This window comes from Pseudophryne corroboree, chromosome 2 (genome assembly GCF_028390025.1).
Source record: "Pseudophryne corroboree isolate aPseCor3 chromosome 2, aPseCor3.hap2, whole genome shotgun sequence".
Taxonomy (NCBI): Eukaryota; Metazoa; Chordata; class Amphibia; order Anura; family Myobatrachidae; genus Pseudophryne; species Pseudophryne corroboree.
The window spans coordinates 667,777,989-667,796,803 of NC_086445.1; the positions used below are offsets into that span (position 1 = coordinate 667,777,989).

Sequence of the window (18,815 nt, forward strand, 5' to 3'; positions counted from 1 at the left end):
CGCCAAAAAGTATAGGCCTGTTGAATGGTCAACTTGAGCCAACGCGCGATAAATTGGTCGGCCAGCTTCCAAACAATCTTGGAGGCATCATAAAGGACAACAGCAAGTCAGATTTCAGATGTGGCCATCCTTTCGACATAAATCTTCAGAGCCCTGACCACCTCCAAAGGACTCAGGACCAATGGAAGCATCAGACAACCAAATAAGGGCTCTTACAAGATAAGGCCCCTAATTCAGAGACACGCCTGGGAGACGCCAATGTCAATAACATCAACGTCTTCCAGGTGAGAAATTTTAACTCCACCCTATGTAAGGGTTCAAACCAATACAATTGGAGAAAGGACAGAACCACATTGAGGTCCCACGGAGCCGTGGGAGGCACAAAGGGCGGTTGCAAATGAAGAAGAACTCCCTTTAGGAAAGTTTGTACTTCCAGCAACATGGCAAGCTGTTTCTGGAAGAAAATAGAGCGCGCAGAAATCTGGACTTTGATGGAGCCTAAACGTAGGCCCATATCCACTACCGCTTGCAGGAAAAGTAGAAAACGACCAATTCTAAATTCCATGGGAGAAACCTTTCTACTTTAACACGATTAAACATACTTTTTCCAGATACGATGATAATGTTTTGATATAACCATCTTCCTGGCCTGGACCATGGTGGAAATAACCCGGGAGGGAAGAACCTTTCTTGCTAGAATCTCACTCTCAACTTCCAAGCCGTCAAACGTAGCCGCTGTAAGTCTGGATAGACGAATGGGACCTTGTTGAAGAAAATTGTCTTGGAGCGGCAGAGGCCAGGGATCCTCCAGATACATTGACAGGAGGTCCGAGTACAAGGCCCGTCAAGGCCAATCCGGGGCAATTAGAATTGCCTGAACGCTTTCCCTTCTTAGCTTTTTTAGCATCCTTGGGATTAGTGGTAGAGGAGGGAGCAGGTACACAAACTGGTAGGTCCATGGTGCCGCCAGCACGTCCACTGCTACAGCCTGCAGATCCCTCGTTCTGGAACAGTAACAGCATAGCTTCTTGTTGTGACGAGAAGCTATCAGATCTATCTGCGAACAGCCCCACCGGTGAATTAACTATTGAAAAACCTGAGGATGTAGGCCCCATTCCCCCGGATGGAGGTCGTGCTTGCTGAGGAAGTCTGCTTCCCAGTTGTCCACTCCCGGAATGAATATGGCTGAGATGGCCCTTGCGTTGATCACTGCCCAGAGGAGGATTTTTGACAACTCTCACATCGCCGCTCTGCTCCTCATTCCCCATTGCCGGTTTATGTACGCCACCGCCGTGGCGTTGTCTGACTGAACCTGGATCGCCCGATCCTTCAGGAGATGAGAAGGCTGCAGAAGAGCATTGTAAATTGCCCTGAGTTCTAGGATGTTTATGGGCAGAGCAGATTCCTGCCTTGACCATATCCCCTGGAACAAGGCCCCTTGGGTCACCACCCCCCAACCTTGTAGCCACCATAATAGAGAACTCCGGGCTTTCGGAGATAAGGTCACTTCCTGACGCATGTGAAGGTGAGAACCAGACCATTTGTCCAGCAGATCCAGTTGAAATGGTCGGGCATGAGATCTGCTGTATTGGATTGCCTCGTAAGCAGCCACCATCTTGCCCAGTAATCGGATGCAAAGATGTATGGATACCTTGCGAGGACGGAGCACCAAGCCTGGATAGTCCATAGCCTGGATAGTCGAGGCCTTATCCACCGGGAGAAACACCTTTTGAGATATAGTATCATTCCCAGGAACTGAAGACATTGGGTCGGTTCCAGGTGAGATATCTGAAAATTTAGGATCCACCAATGATCCGTAGGTAGGCGAGTTGTCAGATTGATGCTGTGCAGCAGACGCTCCCTGGACACAGCCTTTATCAGGAGATTGTCCAAGTAGGGGACTATGTTCACTCCCATCATGCGCAGTTGCAGCATCATCTCCGCCATGACCTTGGTGAAGACCCTCGGAGCTGTGGACAATCCAAAGGGTAAGGCCTGAAACTGGAAATGGTCGTCCAATATGGCGAACCTGAGGTAAGCCTGATGAGAGGGCTACATGCATAGGGATGTGTAGGTAAGCATTCCGGACATCCAGAGACACCAGGAACTCCCCCTCCTCCAGAGCCGACAGCACCGCCAGCAGGGATTCCATCTTGAATTTGAACAGCCGCAGATACGGGTTTAGAGACATCAGGTTCAAAATGGGGCGCACCGAACCGTCCGGTTTGGGAACAACAGAAAGACTGGAGTAAAAACTCCTGTTGCGTAACGGAGGAGGTACAGGTACCACCACCCCTGTCTGCAAACGTTTTTGAATAGCCTCGTGCAAGGTAACTTTTGCTGCGGGTAAAGCTGGTAAGCCAGACTTGAAAAACCTGTGAATAGGGAGTGTTTGAAAATCCAGCCGGTATCCTTGGGAAATGAGTCCCCTCACCCAAGGATCCCGGCAGGACTCCGCCCACGTGTGGGAAAAGTGCTGAAAGCGAGCACCTACCTGAAAATCGCCTTGCCGCTGGGGCCAACCGTCACGCGGAAGGCTTAGCGACAGGGTATCCGGTGGTCTGGTCCAGGGAGACAGCAGGTGCAGGGTTACAGGACTTACCACGGGAACCTCAGGAAGTGGTGGAGACCCCCTCGACCCATGCCTCTGAACCTTGCCACACGCAAGGACTGCAAGGAGGGTCCGGTGGTGCAGCCGACGGAAAATAGGTAGACTTACCTGCCCTAGCTTGGGAGATCCATTTATTTAATTCATCTCCAAACAAGGCATCACCTGTAAAGGGAAGATTTTCAACACCCTTTTTGGAATAATCGTGAGCAGACCACTGATGTAACCACAGAGCTCTGCGCGCCGAAGCAGCCATAGCAGTGTTGCGGCTATTTATCTTACACAACTCTTAAATAGCTTCGCTCATAAAATTTGCAGCATCCTGTATATGTTGCAGCAGAGTAATGACCTCATCCTGGGGCAGAGAATCTAAACCATCAATAACAGTATCAGACCACATGACTACCGCCTTGGAAATCCACCCACAAACTATTGTGGGATGTTGTGCAGCGCCTGCTGCCGTATAAATTGCCTTGAGCGTGGTCTCAATTTTACGGTTAGCCGGCTCTTTCAGGGATATAGCCCCTGGTACTTGCAGTACCAATTTCTTAAATAGAAAAAAATAGTGTATTGCGCTAGATGTACTAATTGATAAATACAAATAGGTGTCTGCTTTGACTTCACACACTTTTAGGAACTTGCTTGTTAATTTATATGATAAGTTTAATAGAATTTAACACAAATACAACACACAATTAAACCTGTATGCAGATAATAAAATCAATTCATATATTACCACCACACTGATAGAGAGCGCACTGAACATAATAATTAACTATAAATATGTAGCAACACTGTATGTTGGAGTCACTAAACAGACCCACCTGGTCTGTTAATAAAGTGCAACAAAACTGCAACAATAGCAGGTGCCTGTGGGAAATTGGTAACACAGTTTCTCCTTTCCTCCTGGAACTGGCGTCCCAGTGCAGAGGATACGCTGTAGTGATAATTACCTGAACCAGCGGGAAGTGTCCAATTTACAGCAGAGTTCTTTGGAGATGTCCCTGTGGTATATAGTAGCAGCAATGTGCTCCACCGCTGGCGTACGTAGTAAGATCTCGTCACTGTATCGGCGGGCTAGTAGTAGCGCTCAACAGTCGCTTGGATTGTGACCGCTGGCTGGAGCGTTCAAGCAGGTGTGCTCAGTCGGATGATTCTGTAGGTGCTTTCGTCAGTGGGTGGAACTCAGAGAGATGACTTCAACACGTTTCGTCCCGTCACAAATCGGGACTTCCTCAAGACTATAGGACTCGCTCTCCCTGAGCCCTTATTTTTCTCTCCATACGGACCGCCTTTGATTGAAATTAAAAACACCAGTGTGCTGTAGTCTCAATACTAAATAAAATAAGCTCATACTTATGCATATTATAACAATACTTTTAAATAATACAAGCAAGTTCCATAAAGATTATTTGTATGAAAGGCTGATATCCATGAGTATATATATATATATATATATATATATATATATATATATAAATAAGGTAAGAATATAAATGAGCAAATATTAACAGACAAAACAGAATTTTAAATAGTCAGTCATTCAACTCCGATGTGACAAACAATTAGTATCTATATAACGACCGCAATTATTTACAATATTCATAAAGAACATAAATATATAGTAACGGTGTTCCCAATAACATTGTACCGTTAATAACCAGAAGACACAAAGTAACAATGTCCTTTATATTAGTAATACTACAAGATTTAGAATTTAAACTACCCCTAGTAATAACCCTAATGATCCCATACCTGATGTTGTGCTTTTAACGGATCCGAAGGGATAACCGTCGAGCAAAACTGGCGAGGGGGATGTCTCCCGAAGGAGATCGCATACCCGGTGAGATACCACCTCCTGCACCCAGGCGTCCGAAGTGATCTTTAACCATACCTGGGCGAACTGCTGAAGTCTGCCCGCCCCGTCATGCAGCAGGCTTGTCTGGTTTGGAAGCAGGCTGATGGGCGGCCCAAGAACGTTTAGGTTTGGGCTTAGAGGATTTGGAAGTGCGATACTAGGATAGACGTAGTAGATGCCTTAGCCGCCATAACGCCTGCATCAGAGGCGGCCTCCTGAATATAATGGGAGGCTGTGGTAATATATGACAGATATTGTCTGGCAGTGTCAGAAAAATTAAGAGGTAGCCTTCCTCAATAGCTTGAACCCATGCTTCAATGCCTTTTGCAGTCGAAGAGGCTGCCATAGTGGGTCTATGTACAGCACCTGTAAGGGTGTAAATAGACTTCAGGTAACCTTCCACACGTTTATCCGTCGGTTCCTTCAGCGAGGTGACGGTGGTGACAGGCAGAGTAGATGACACCACAAGACGGGCTACATGCGAGTCCACTGGTGGCGGGGTTTCCCACTTGTTACTCAACTCCGCAGAAATAGGATAACAAGCTAGCATCTTTTTAGACAGGGCAAATTTATTTCCTGGAGAAGACAAGGATTCTTGACGTATGTCAATTAAATTGTCAGAATATGGTAAAACTAATTTAGTAACCTTCTGACATTTGAACTTATCAGGTTTCTTAGACGTGTCAGGAGGGTCTACGTAATCATCAATATGAAGAATCAGCTTGATAGCCTCCACTAGGTCAGGGACATCAACCTGTGTTGTATAATCATCATCATCATCAGAAGCAGCAGTATCAGTGTCTGATGGATCAGTATATTCCCCATCCGAATCGGAAGAATCATCTGAAATATTAGTAGATTGTGAGGAAGAAATGGCCCGCTTAGATGACCCTTTGGTCCCAGTACGGCGAGGGTTAGGTTTTTGTTTAACCAAAGACTGGATTTAATTGCTGTAACTGGGTTGACAGAGTATCCGCCCATGGTGGATTAACTACAGGGACAATATGTGGCTGTAATGGCACTGGAGGTCCCCCATGGGGCGTAAGCCGTGTTACAAGCGTAGTCAGCATATTGGAAAAAGCAGACCAAAGTGGGTCTTGATGTGCCACAGGTGCTACAGGCTGACTGGGGGAGGGGAGGGGGGGGGGGGGGGTTCAGAACACCCACTACCTGAACCCTCAGCAGAAATATTTTCCTCAGATATATCCGTGACGTCAGCACTGCATGATGCAGGAGCGTCAGCGGATTTCCCGCCCTGTGTAGCAGACATTATTGGGAATGTAGACATAGGGCGCAACAGTACAATATAGCCAGACAAACAATACCTGACAAAAAAACCCTGTGTTATGTGACCGCAAATACTGGATGTATATTATAGAATACTTGTACTAAATATTCATATAGAATGCACTTGTTCTTAACGAACGCTGTCTAAGCGACATGTAGAATACTTAAGTGTCCTGTAAATGCACAGCGCTGATGAGACAGGCGGCTTTACAGAGGAGACAGTGCCCAGCAGTCCCAGGATCAACACAGTTCTGTGAAATGCCACCGAAACGCTGACTGGGATGAGAGAGAGAGAGAGAGAGAGAGAGAGAGAGAGAGAGAGAGAGAGAGAGAGAGAGAGAGAGAGAGAGAGAGAGAGATGCAGCTCCAGGGCGGGATCACCTGCTGTAGATGGCGCCAGGATCTGGGGGAGGGGCTACAGGTCAGCAACTTATCCCCTCTGCTGGACTTAACACCGTGTACTATGGAGCCCATGTTAAACGGATTTTAGTAAATCCGACCTGTGCTCTCTGCCCTGGTGGATATAGTGGGGTCCCTGAACGGCCACAGTGTCCATGCCAACGTCGCGGTCCGTCTCCTGGGACCGCGACCGTATGGCGATTTCAGCGGATCCCAGCTAGGGGACCCTCTTACCTCCTCCATGAAGTGTGGCCACGCGTGCAGTCCAGGAGAGCAGCAGTGGTGATGTGTGCCTTAAGGGAACCGAAGTACCCGGCAACCAGGGCGCGGGAGTATGCAGCGCCGCTGAGGGAGGTGATGGAGCCGCAGAACAGAATGTCAGACTGACATGCCTGTGCTGCAGCCCTTGAAGTCTTCTTTCTTCTTTAAAAAAGCTCTTTTCAGGGCTGACTAGCGCAGCCCACCTGTTAGCACTACAGGCACCAACTTACAAACTGAGCTCCAGTGCCTGGAGGCGGGGCTATAGAGGAGGTGGGGCAGTGCATCCTGGGAACAGTCAAAGCTGTAGCCTGTTGGTGCCTCGGAACAAGATCCAACTCTACACCCCGATGTTATTTCCTGTGGAATACCAGTGTACCCTGCTGCAGAAAAACAGATTTTTAGATGGGATTTTTGGAAACCTCAAACTACTTCTACCCATGGATTTTGTCCAGAAAGTGTTCAACTAACAATATGCACTTTACAATTAAATTATATGTGATGTACGGGTGTACTACGATATACCTGCGCTCGGGATCTCGGTGCCTGAATGCAGGTAGCGGGGCGAGGGCAAAAGAGTCCCTTGTGGGCTCGCTGACCTCGCCATGCTGCGGGCACGGTGACGTGTTATTCTGCCTCCAGGGGTGTTGTGGACACTCCTAGAGGGAGAATAGTTGCCTGTGCCCCGGTATGCAGAGTGTCGGGATCCCGACAGCTGGGATATCGAGTGCCTCCCATGATGTACATCAGCCTGAAGTGTGTGCATACCCGGCACAAAAACCTCCTTGCTTATCACAGTTATGAAGGTGGTTTTGCTTGGGGGAAATTTAAAGGGACAGTCTCTTATCAGATACGCTGTGCCAGCATGACAAATTATAAATAGATACAGTAATCAATCATCTCTCACTGCAAATAGTAGCTATAAATTATATTAATAGGACAAAAATGGTGACATTAATAAAAAGGCCCCTAAATACCAGTGCAATTCACAGGCAGTGGTGAATCTGCTGCTTACGTTGTGCATGCATGAGGTTCTCCAGAAGCCTAAGGCGGGGAAAAAATGTCTGTAGATAATTTCATTGTTCGGGAAAATAACTTCTTAGAAAAATAAATAAAAAGAAAGCACACATACTTGATTGTAGCACAGTAAATATTTACATCATGCATTATAAACATGATTTTTGGGGATTTTAATGTAAGCATCTTTATTTCTCTATACTATCACATATGAAGGCCATTATTTTCTCATTTTTATACTAGATCAGAGGTTCTCAAACTCGGTCCTCAGGACCCCACACGGTGCATGTTTTGCAGGTCTCCTCACAGAATCGCAAGTGAAATAATTAGCTCCACCTGTGGACCTTTTAAAATGTGTCAGTGAGTAATTAATACACCTGTGCACCTGCTGGGTTACCTGCAAAACATGCACTGTGTGGGCTCCCGAGGACCGAGTTTGAGAACCTCTGGTCTAGATGGTATTGGATACAGAACAGATCTCCGAAACTGTACACACACACACACAGACATCTAGATCACTATGTACCTGGTCATCAGGCGTTATCAAGCCATGTGTAGATTCTTCCCCAACAGAAGGGTGTCTCAGGTTTCCCATTGAAGGGTGACGAACAGATGGGTAGGATGGTCCATCACGAGGAAAATTGTGGAACCCATTGGGAAAACCAGTATATCCTAAAGCTTTTTAATGAGGAGATAAACATAAAACAAAAAAAAGATTATATATAGAGAGAATTAAACTATATATCTCATTTACAGACACGTAACGTAATACTGGCGCATCTTACTACTTCACCATTTATTATAGTTTGCCAATAGCGAGTGTGTCAAACGCAACGCTGTGTGCCAATTGCTGGTAGAATCATGAACATAATGGACAGTAGTTGGGTCACAGATAACTGTTCCTTCACTGTTGTAATTGTTGCCCATCAAGTGAATCAAACCAATAATTAAATTTAAACTTTCTTTTACACAAGTGTCTACATGGGACTAATTTTTACTATTTTTTCAGGGGAAAAAAAAATTCAAGGCCTTTAAGGATTTGAAGTAAAATCCATTGTACGAATGAATGACAGAGTTGTTTTTAAGGGGACATAAAAAATGAGCTTTCACGCAAATATCCACATTATTTACAAGCAAATGTACCTATTTGTGCATTTCCTTCAGCTGTAATTTAGGGGTTGTCTTGCCCAATGTCAATCAACATACAGTATAATAGGATTTTAATACCTACCGGTAAATCCTTTTCTCTTAGTCCGTAGAGGATGCTGGGGACAATTCAAGAACCATGGGGGTATAGACGGGATCCGCAGGAGACATGGGCACTTTAAGACTTTGAATGGGTGTGAACTGGCTCTTCCCTCTATGCCTCTCCTCCAGACTCCAGTTATAGGAACTGTGCCCAGGGAGACGGACATTTCGAGGAAAGGATTTATTGTTAACTAAGGTGGGACATATACCAGCTCACACCTCAAACACGCCGTACAACATGGCATTTAACAGAAAACTCCAGTCAACGGCATGAACGTCAGCAACAGGCTGACCATAATGTAACACAACCCGTGTGAAAACATAACTAACAACTGCAGATAGAGTCCGCACTGGGACGGGCGCCCAGCATCCTCTACAGACTAAGAACAGGATTTACCGGTAGGTATTAAAATCCTATTTTCTCATACGTCCTAGGACACTGGGGACACTTCAAGAACCATGGGGTTTAAACCAAAGCTCTAGAACGGGCGTGAGAGTACAGATGACTCTGCAGCACCGATTGACCAAACATGAGGTCCTCAGCAGCCAGGGTATCAAACTTGTAAAATTTCGCAAAAGTGTTTGAACCCGACCAAGTAGCTTCTCAGCAGAGTTGTAATGTCGAGACCCCCCGGGCAGCCGCCCAGGATGAGCCCACCTTTCTGGTAGAGTGGGCCTTCACTGATTTCGGTAACGGCAATCCAGCCGTAGAATGAGCATGCTGAATCGTATTACAGATCCAGCGCGCAATAGTCTGCTTGGAAGCAGGCGTCCCAATCTTGTTGGCAGCATACAGGACAAACAAAGCTTCCGTTTTCCTAAGTTGAGCCGTTCTGGCGACATAAATCTTCAAGGCTCTGACAACATCGAGAGATTTTGACTCCGCGAAGGCGTCCGTAGCCACCGGTACCACAATAGGCTGGTTCATGTGGAACGATGAAACCACCTTCATGGAAGATTAAATAAGGACTCTTGTGAGACAAAGCCGCTAACTCAGACACCCGCCTTGCGGATGCTAAGGCCAATAGCATGACCCCTTTCCTAGTGAGAAATTTCAACTCTACCTTCTGTAAAGGTTCAAACCAATGTGACTGAAGGAAATGCAACACCACGTTAAGATCCCATGGTGCCACTGGAGGCACAAATGGAGGTTGGATGTGCAAAACTCCTTTCACGAAAGTCTGAACTTCTGGAAGGGAGGCCAATTGTTTTTGAAAGAAAACAGATAAGGCCGAAATTTGTACTTTAATCGAGCCTAACTTTAGGCCCGCATCCACACCTGCTTGCAGGAAATGGAGGAAACGCCCTAGCTGAAAATCTTCCGTAGGAGCCTTCTTGGATTCACAACAAGACACATATTTTCTCCAAATACGGTGATAATGTTTAGACGTTACTCCTTTTCTAGCCTGAAGAAGTGTGGGAATGACTTCACTGAGAATACCCATTCGGGCTAGGATCCAGCGTTCGACCGCCAAGCCGTCAAACGTAGCCGCGGTAAGTCGTGATATACGCACGGCCCCTGCTGTAACAGATCCTCTCGTAGAGAAAGAGGCCAAGGATCTCTTATGAGTAATTCCTGAAGATCTGGATACCAAGCCCTCCTTGTCCAGTCCGGAACAATGAGGATCGCCTGAACCTTTGTTCTTCTTATGATCTTTAGCACCTTTGGAATGAGTGGAAGCGGAGGGAACACGTACACCAACTGAAACACCCATGGTGTCACTAGCGCGTCCACTGCTATTGCCTGAGGGTCCCTCGACCTGGAATAATATCTCTAAGTTTCTTGTTGAGGCGAGACGCCATCATGTCTATTTGAGGAATTCCCCAAAGACTTGTCAATTCTGCGAAGACATCTTGATGAAGACCCCACTCTCCTGGATGGAGATCGTGTCTGCTGAGGAAGTCTACGTCCCAGTTGTCCGCTCCTGGAATGAAGATTGCTGACAGAGCGCTTGTATGTCTTTCCGCCCAGCGGAGAACTTTTGCGGCCTCTGCCATTGCCGCCCTGCTCTTTGTTCCACCCTGGCGGTTTATGTGCGCTACTGCCATTATGTTGTCCGACTGTATTAGGACGGGCAGGTTGAGAAGAAGACGTTCCGCTTGAAGAAGGCCATTGTAAATGGCCCTTAACTCTAGAACGTTTATGTGTAAACAAACTTCCTGGCTTGACCATTTTCCCTGGAAGGTTTCCCCCTGTGTGACTGCTTCCCAGCCTCGGAGACTCGCATCTGTGGTTACTAGGATCCAGTCCTGGATCCTGAACCCGCATCCCTCTAGGAGGTGAGAGCTGTGCAGCCACCACAGGAGTGAGATTCTGGTCTTGGAGGACAGGATTATTTTCCTGTGTATGTGCAGATGGGATCCGGACCACTTGTCCAATAGGTCCCACTGAAACACTCTGGCATGGAATCTGCCAAATTGAATGGCCTCTTAGGCCGCCACCATCTTCCCCAGCAATCGAGTGCATTGATGGATTGATACTGTCGCTGGTTTCAGAATTTGTTTGACCAAACTCTGAATTTCCAAAGCCTTCCCTTCTGGAAGAAAAACTCTGTAATTCCGTGTCCAGAATCATTCCCAAAAACGACAGCCGTTCGTCAGATTCAACTGTGACTTCGGCAAGTTTAGGAGCCAACCATGTTGCTGCAGAACTGTCAGGGAGAGCGCAATGTCCTGCTCCAGCTTGTCTTTGGATCTCGCCTTTATCAGGAGATCATCCAAGTAAAGGATAATTGTGATAATTTGCGAAGGAGAACCATCATTTCCGCCATTACCTTGGTGAAAATCCTCGGAGCCGTGGACAGACCAAACGGCAACGTCTGAAATTGGTAATGACAATCCTGAATAGCAAACCTCAGGTAAGCCTGATGCGAAGGATATATGGGGACGTGTAAGTAGGCATCCTTTATGTCGACCGACACATTGAAATCCCCTACCTCCAGACTGGAGATCACTGCTCGGATAGATTCCATCTGGAATTTGAATTTTCTTAGGTAAAGATTGAGGGACTTTAGATTCAGAATTGGTCTGACCGAGCCGTCCGGTTTCGGGACCACAAACAGGCTTGAATAAAAGCCTTCTCCCTGTTGTGACGGGGGAACCCTGATAATGACTTGATTTAGACACAACTTTTGTATTGCATCTCATACAACCTTCCTGTCCGGAAGAGAAGCTGGTAAGGCCGATTTGAAAAATCGGTGAGGGGGAACGTCTTGAAACTCCAGTTTGTACCCCTGGGACACTATTTCTAAAACCTATGGGTCCAGGGCCGAACGAGCCCAGAATTGACTGAAGAGCTTGAGACGTGCCCCCACCGGTGTGGACTCCCGCAGAGGAGCCCAGCGTCATGCGGTGGATTTGGCAGAAGCCGGGGAGGACTTCTGCTCCTGGGTACCTGCCACGGACGGAGATCTTATACCTTTTCCTCTTCCCCTATTAGCAAGGAAGGAATAACCTCGGCCTTTTTTGTATTTATTTGGCCGAAAGGACTGCATCTGAAAGTGGTGAGCTTTCTTTTGTTGTGGAGGAACATAAGGCAAAAATGACTACTTATCCGCAGTAGCCGTAGATACCAAAATCAGTGAGACCCTCGCCAAACAAGACACTACCTTTATATGGGAGAGACTCCATAGCTATCTTAGAGTCAGCATCAGCCTTCCATTGATGAATCCACAATGCCCTCCTAGCCGAAATCGCCATGGCATTGGCTTTTGATCCCAAAATGCCAATATCTCTCGCCACCTCCTTTAGGTAGGCCGCAGTGTCCCTGATATAACCCAGAGTTAACAGGATGCTATCCCTATCTAGGGTATCTATATCAGATGACAAGTTCTCTGCCCACTTTTCGATAGCACTACTCACCCACGCAGATGCGATGGTTGGTCTGAGCAGTGCACCTGTGGTGACGTAAATGGATTTTAACGTATTTTCCTGTCTACGATCCGCAGGATCCTTAAGGACTGCCGTGTCAGGAGACGGTAAAGCCACCTTTTTAGACAACCGTGATAGAGCCTTGTCCACAATTGGGGATGACTCCCACTTTTTCTCTATCCCCAGAGGGGAATGGATACGCCACCTGAATCCTTTTGGGAATCAAACTTTTTGTCAGGATTTTCCCACATTTTCTCAAGGAGGGTATTCAGTTCATGAGAGGGAGTAAACGTTACCTCAGGTTTCTTTACCTTGTACATACAGACCCTAGTATCAGGAACAGCAGGGTCCTCGGATATATGCAACACGTCTTTTATTGCCACAATCATGTACTGAATGCTCTTTGCCAATTTTGGGTCTAATCTGGTATCACTATAGTCGACACTGGAGTCCGTGTCTGTATCTGTGTCTGCTAACTGAGCAAACGAACGTTTGTGACCCCGAGGGGGTCTGGACCTGTGATAACACATCATCCATAGACATTTTCCATACCTGGTTCTGAGACTGAGATTTATCTAATCTCTTATTAATAAGAGCCACATTAGCATTCAAAGCATTCAACACATTTACCCAGTCAGGAGTCGGCGGTGCTGACAGGGTCACTCCCACAGCCGTTTCTGCCCCTAACAGTCTCCTCCTGGGAAGAGCACTCCGCCTCAGACATGCCGACACACCTGTACCGACACCCACAGACACACTGGGCCAAAAGGGGGACAGACCCACAGTAAAGCCTGTCAGAGAAGCACAGAGGGAGTTTGCCAGCTCACAACCCAGCGCCTGTCCCGGTTCTGAAACTTTACTATATAATGCCTCAGACCCTGCAGCGCTTTTTAAACACTTAATTTTGCACCAAACTTGCTGTGCTCCCCCTCGTTTTGCACCCTGTTACTTGTCAATAGCAGTGGTGAGGAAGGACCAGCGTCTCTGCAGCTCCGGAGAGAAAATGGAGCTGAGGAGAGCTGTGAGGGCTAAGCCCCGCCCCCTGCACGGCGCGCTTCAGCCCGCTCTTTTTAAAATAACACCGCTGGCGGGGGTACGAATTTAGTGCCAAGGCACACCAATATGACTTTGCCAGCCTATACAGTTGATTTTTATGCTGCCCAGGGCGCGCCTCAGACCTTGCACCTCTTTCCCAGCACCATCACCCCTCACCCATAGCAGTCCTTATTTTGGTGTTTGTAGCCCCTATATTTTAAATAGGAACAGTTCGCACATTTGGCGCTCAGCCCAAAAAGGGGTGCGTTTTTGCTGGCAAGGGGCATGGCCACACAATAGTAACCCCAATTTCAATTACGCCACAAGTACTGCAACTTTATTCACATTTGATCATGCGATAATGTTCATAATTCATTTTACATCCCACAGTAGTATCACTTTACCTTATAAACGTTACTCCTCACAGTAGAGCCCCTCACATTACGTCACACTGAATTGCTCCTTATTCACATTACACCACACCCTATTGCTCTTTATTCACATTAGACGACACAGTAGTGCCCTTTCTATACGCAACGCCACATAGTAGAGCACCTTATACAAATAATGCCAGAGTAATGCCCCTTACACATGAGACACATTATTAATGTCCTTATAAACATAATGCGCCTTACACATTATGACCTTTATTAATGCCCTTTTACACATAATGTCCCTTACACATATGCCGCACATTAATGCCTTATACACATAATGACACACATAGTGCCCCTTACACATGTTGCACTTTATTAATGCATTTTTACATGAAACACATAATGCTCCTTACACATATTCCGAACACTACTGCACAACCAACCCACTCACATGCACACAGCACTCACACTGCCACTAACACTGTGACCTCTGCCTCTGCTTGGATACAGATGTGTCCTCATAAATGTTGCCTCAATGCTAACGTTGGGCACCTTTTTTTTTTAATGAAAATGCATCTTATTTGCATTCCTATGTGGCTAGGATGCACAGGCAGCTTCTGCTGATTAAAATGATATGCAGCATGCCTATATGCCCCCCACATTCTCCTACCCACCCGTACTAAGATCTGATCAAAATGTTACCCCAATCCTACTTCTGCTACTAGTTACCTGCTATTGTGTCTTTTTTTTTTTTTCTCTTCATTGCTCGCTTCCACCCCACCATGTGTTTTTCCTGTAATGTTTACCTCCACTGATTGCACACCTTTCCATTGTGCCCTACATGCAGGGTACATCATACTACTACTACATAAGCATCAGTCTTCCCATATATGAACTTGGCCCTTTTATGGCTCACCTCCCACAGTATAACCTTGAAAGTGCGCCCAACATGGCTGCCCCATATGGTACACTTGTGGATGGGATGAAAAATACATAGGCCTGATGGTTTTGATGGAACCCTTCTCTGAACTGTAGGACTCTGAAATCACCCCCATTTTGTGTCATCTCTTCTAGGGGTGGACTATTCCACCCTGGGTAATCCTACGCTGAGCGCCCAAGATGGCTGCCGCACCTGGTACCTTGTGAGGGTGGAATACACAACCCTTGAAAGTTATTACCCAAAATGCCTGCACCAATCCTGCGTTATGCTTTCTGTGTGCTGAAGGTTTTCTTTTATGTCTGTGTTGCTTGTCTATTGTTGTATTACTCAAATCCTCTGTATCATGTGCACTGTTTTTGAAATCTGTAAAGCGCCTTGAGTCCTGTTGGAGAAAGAGCGCTATATAAATAAAAATAAGAATTTACTCACCGATAATTCTATTTCTCGTAGTCCGTAGTGGATGCTGGGAACTCCGTAAGGACCATGGGGAACAGACAGGCTCCGCAGGAGACTGGGCACTCTAAAAAAAAGATTAGGTACTATCTGGTGTGCACTGGCTCCTCCCTCTATGCCCCTCCTCCAGACCTCAGTTAGGGAAACTGTGCCCGGAAGAGCTGACATTACAAGGAAAGGAAATTTTGAATCCAGGGTAAGACTCATACCAGCCACACCAATCACACCGTACAACTTGTGATAACCTTACCCAGTTAACAGTATGAACAACAACTGAGCCTCACTAAACGGATGGCTCATAACAATAACCCTTAGTTAAGCAATAACTATATACACGTATTGCAGAAAGTCCGCACTTGGGACGGGCGCCCAGCATCCACTACGGACTACGAGAAATAGAATTACCGGTGAGTAAATTCTTATTTTCTCTGACGTCCTAGTGGATGCTGGGAACTCCGTAAGGACCATGGGGATTATACCAAAGCTCCCAAATGGGCGGGAGAGTGCGGATGACTCTGCAGCACCGAATGAGCAAACACAAGGTCCTCCTCAGCCAGGGTATCAAACTTGTAGAACTTTGCAAATGTGTTTGAACCCGACCAAGTAGCAGCTAGGCAAAGCTGTAATGCCGAGACCCCTCGGGCAGCCGCCCAAGAAGAGCCCACCTTCCACGTGGAATGGGCTTTTACCGATTTTGGATGCAGCAATCCAGCCGCAGAATGAGCCTGCTGAATCGTGCTACAGATCCAGCGAGCAATAGTCTGCTTTGAAGCAGGAGCACCCAGCTTGTTGGGTGCATACAGGATAAACAGCGAGTCAGATTTCCTGACTCCAGCCGTTCTGGAAACATATATCTTCAAAGCCCTGACCACGTCCAGCAACTTGGAGTCCTCCAAGTCCCTAGTAGCCGCAGGCACCACAATAGGTTGGTTCAAATGAAACGATGACACCACCTTTGGGAGAAATTGGGGACAAGTCCTCAATTCTGCCCTGTCCATATGGAAGATCAGATATGGGCTTTTACATGACAAAGCCGCCAATTCCGACACACGCCTAGCCGATGCCAAGGCCAACAGCATGACCACTTTCCACGTGAGATATTTTAGTTGCACGGTTTTAAGCGGCTCAAACCAGTGTGATTTCAGGAAATCCAACACAACGTTAAGATCCCAGGGTGCCACTGGTGGCACAAAAGGGGGCTGAATATGCAGCACTCCCTTTACAAAAGTCTGAACCTCAGGCAGTGAAGCCAGTTCTCTTTGAAAGAAAATGGATAGGGCCAAAATCTGGACCTTTATGGACCCCAATTTGAGGCCCATAGTCACCCCTGACTGTAGGAAGTGCAGGAATCGACCAAGCTGGAATTCTTCCGTAGGGGCCTTCCTCGCCTCACACCAAGCAACATACTTCCGCCATATACGGTGATAATGTTTTGCTGTCACGTCTTTCCTAGCTTTTATCAGCGTAGGAATAACTTCATCTGGAATGCCTTTTTCCGCTAGGATCCGGCGTTCAACCGCCATGCCGTCAAACGCAGCCGCGGTAAGTCTTGGAACAGACAGGGCCCTTGTTGCAACAAGTCCTGTCTGAGAGGCAGAGGCCATGGGTCCTCTGTGCGCATTTCTTGCAGTTCCGGGTACCAAGTCCTTCTTGGCCAGTCCGGAACAATGAGTATTGTTCTTATTCCTCTCTTTCTTACTATTCTCAGTACCTTTGGTATGAGAGGAAGAGGAGGAAACATATACCGACTGGTACACCCACGATGTCACTAGGGCGTCCACAGCTATCGCCTGAGGATCCCTTGACCTGGCGCAATAACGTTTTAGCTTTTTGTTGAGGCGGGACGCCATCATGTCCACCTGTGGCAGTTCCCATCAGTTTGCAATCAGTTGGAAAACTTCTTGATGAAGTCCCCACTCTCCCGGGTGGAGGTCGTGTCTGCTGAGGAAGTCTGCTTCCCAGTTGTCCACTCCCGGAATGAACACTGCTGACAGTGCTAGCACGTGATTCTCCGCCCATCGAAGAATCTTTGTGGCTTCCGCCATTGCCATCCTGCTTCTTATGCCGCCCTGGCGGTTTACATGTTGTCTGACTGAATCCGCACTGGCCGGTTTTGAAGCAAAGGCTCTGCTTGACTCAGGGCGTTGTAAATGGCCCTTAGTTCCAGTATATTTATGTGTAGAGAAGTCTCCAGACTTGACCACAGCCCTTGGAAGTTTCTTCCCTGAGTGACTGCCCCCAACCCTCGGAGGCTTGCATCCGTGGTCACCAGGACCCAGTCCTGTACGCCGTACCTGCGGCCCTCGAGAAGGTGAGCACTCTGCAGCCACCACAGAAGAGACACCGTGGCCCTTGGGGACAGGGTGATCAGCCGATGCATCTGAAGATGCGATCCGGACCACTTGTCCAACAGATCCCACTGAAAGATCCTCGCATGGAACCTGCCGAAGGGAATGGCTTCGTATGAAGCCACCATCTTTCCCAGGACTCGCGTGCAGTGATGCACAGATACCTGTTTTGGTTTCAGGAGGTCCCTGACCGGAGATGCTAATTCCTGGGCCTTCTCCACCGGGAGATACACCTTCTTCTGTGTCCAGAATCATGCCCAGGAAAAGCAGACGCGTCGTAGGAATCAGCTGCGACTTTCGAACATTTAGAATCCAACCATGCTGTAGTAACACTTCCTGAGAGAGTGTTACGCTGATCAACAACTGTTCCCTGGACCTCGCCTTTATGAGGAGATCGTCCAAGTACGGGATAATTATAACTCCATTCTGCCGAAGGAGTATCATCATTTCGGCCATTACCTTGGTAAATATTCTCGGTGCCGTGGACAGGCCAAACGGCAACGTCTGGAATTGGTAATGACAGTCCTGTACCACAAATCTGAGGTACTCCTGGTGAGGTGGGTAAATGGGGACATGCAAGTAAGCATCTTTGATGTCCAGCGACACCATAAAATCCCCCTCTTCCAGGCTTGCAATCACCGCTCTGAGCGATTCCATTTTGAACTTGAATTTCTTTATATAAGTGTTCAAGGACTTTAGATTCAGAATGGGTCTCACCGAACCATCCGGTTTCGGTACCACAAATATTGTGGAATAGTAACCCCTTCCCTGTTGAAGGAGGGGGACCCTGACAATCACTTGCTGGAGGTACAGCTTGTGAATTGCTGCCAGCACTACTTCCCTTTCCATGGGGGAAGCTGGCAAGGCTGATTTGAGGTAACGGCGGGGGGGGGGGGGAGTCGCTTCCAATTCCAGTTTGTATCCCTGAGATACAATTTGTATAGCCCAGAGATCCACCTGTGAGCGAACCCACTGGCTGCTGAAGTTTCGGAGACGCGCCCCCACCGCACCTGGCTCCGCCTGTGGAGCCTCAACGTCATGCGGTGGACTTAGTGGAAGCAGGGGAGGACTTTTGTTCCTGGGAACTGGCTCTACCCCTGCCTCTGGCAAGAAAGGA

The 18,815-nt window shown here is 47.4% G+C and overlaps 1 protein-coding gene across 9 annotated transcripts in view; it reads right to left on the bottom strand.

Annotated features, from left to right (window-relative positions):
• FRS3 (fibroblast growth factor receptor substrate 3) overlaps positions 1 to 18,815 on the bottom strand; it is a 95,752-nt gene that overhangs the window by 17,135 nt on the left and 59,802 nt on the right. For all 9 annotated transcript variants that reach the window (XR_010235941.1, XM_063955064.1, XM_063955058.1 and 6 more), the window contains one exon: positions 7,954 to 8,105. Coding sequence is in view for 8 of the 9 variants with exons in the window: in XM_063955064.1 (XP_063811134.1) it covers positions 7,954 to 8,105 (152 nt within the window). In the remaining variant the exon portion in view is untranslated. The remainder of the gene's footprint in view (positions 1 to 7,953; positions 8,106 to 18,815) is intronic.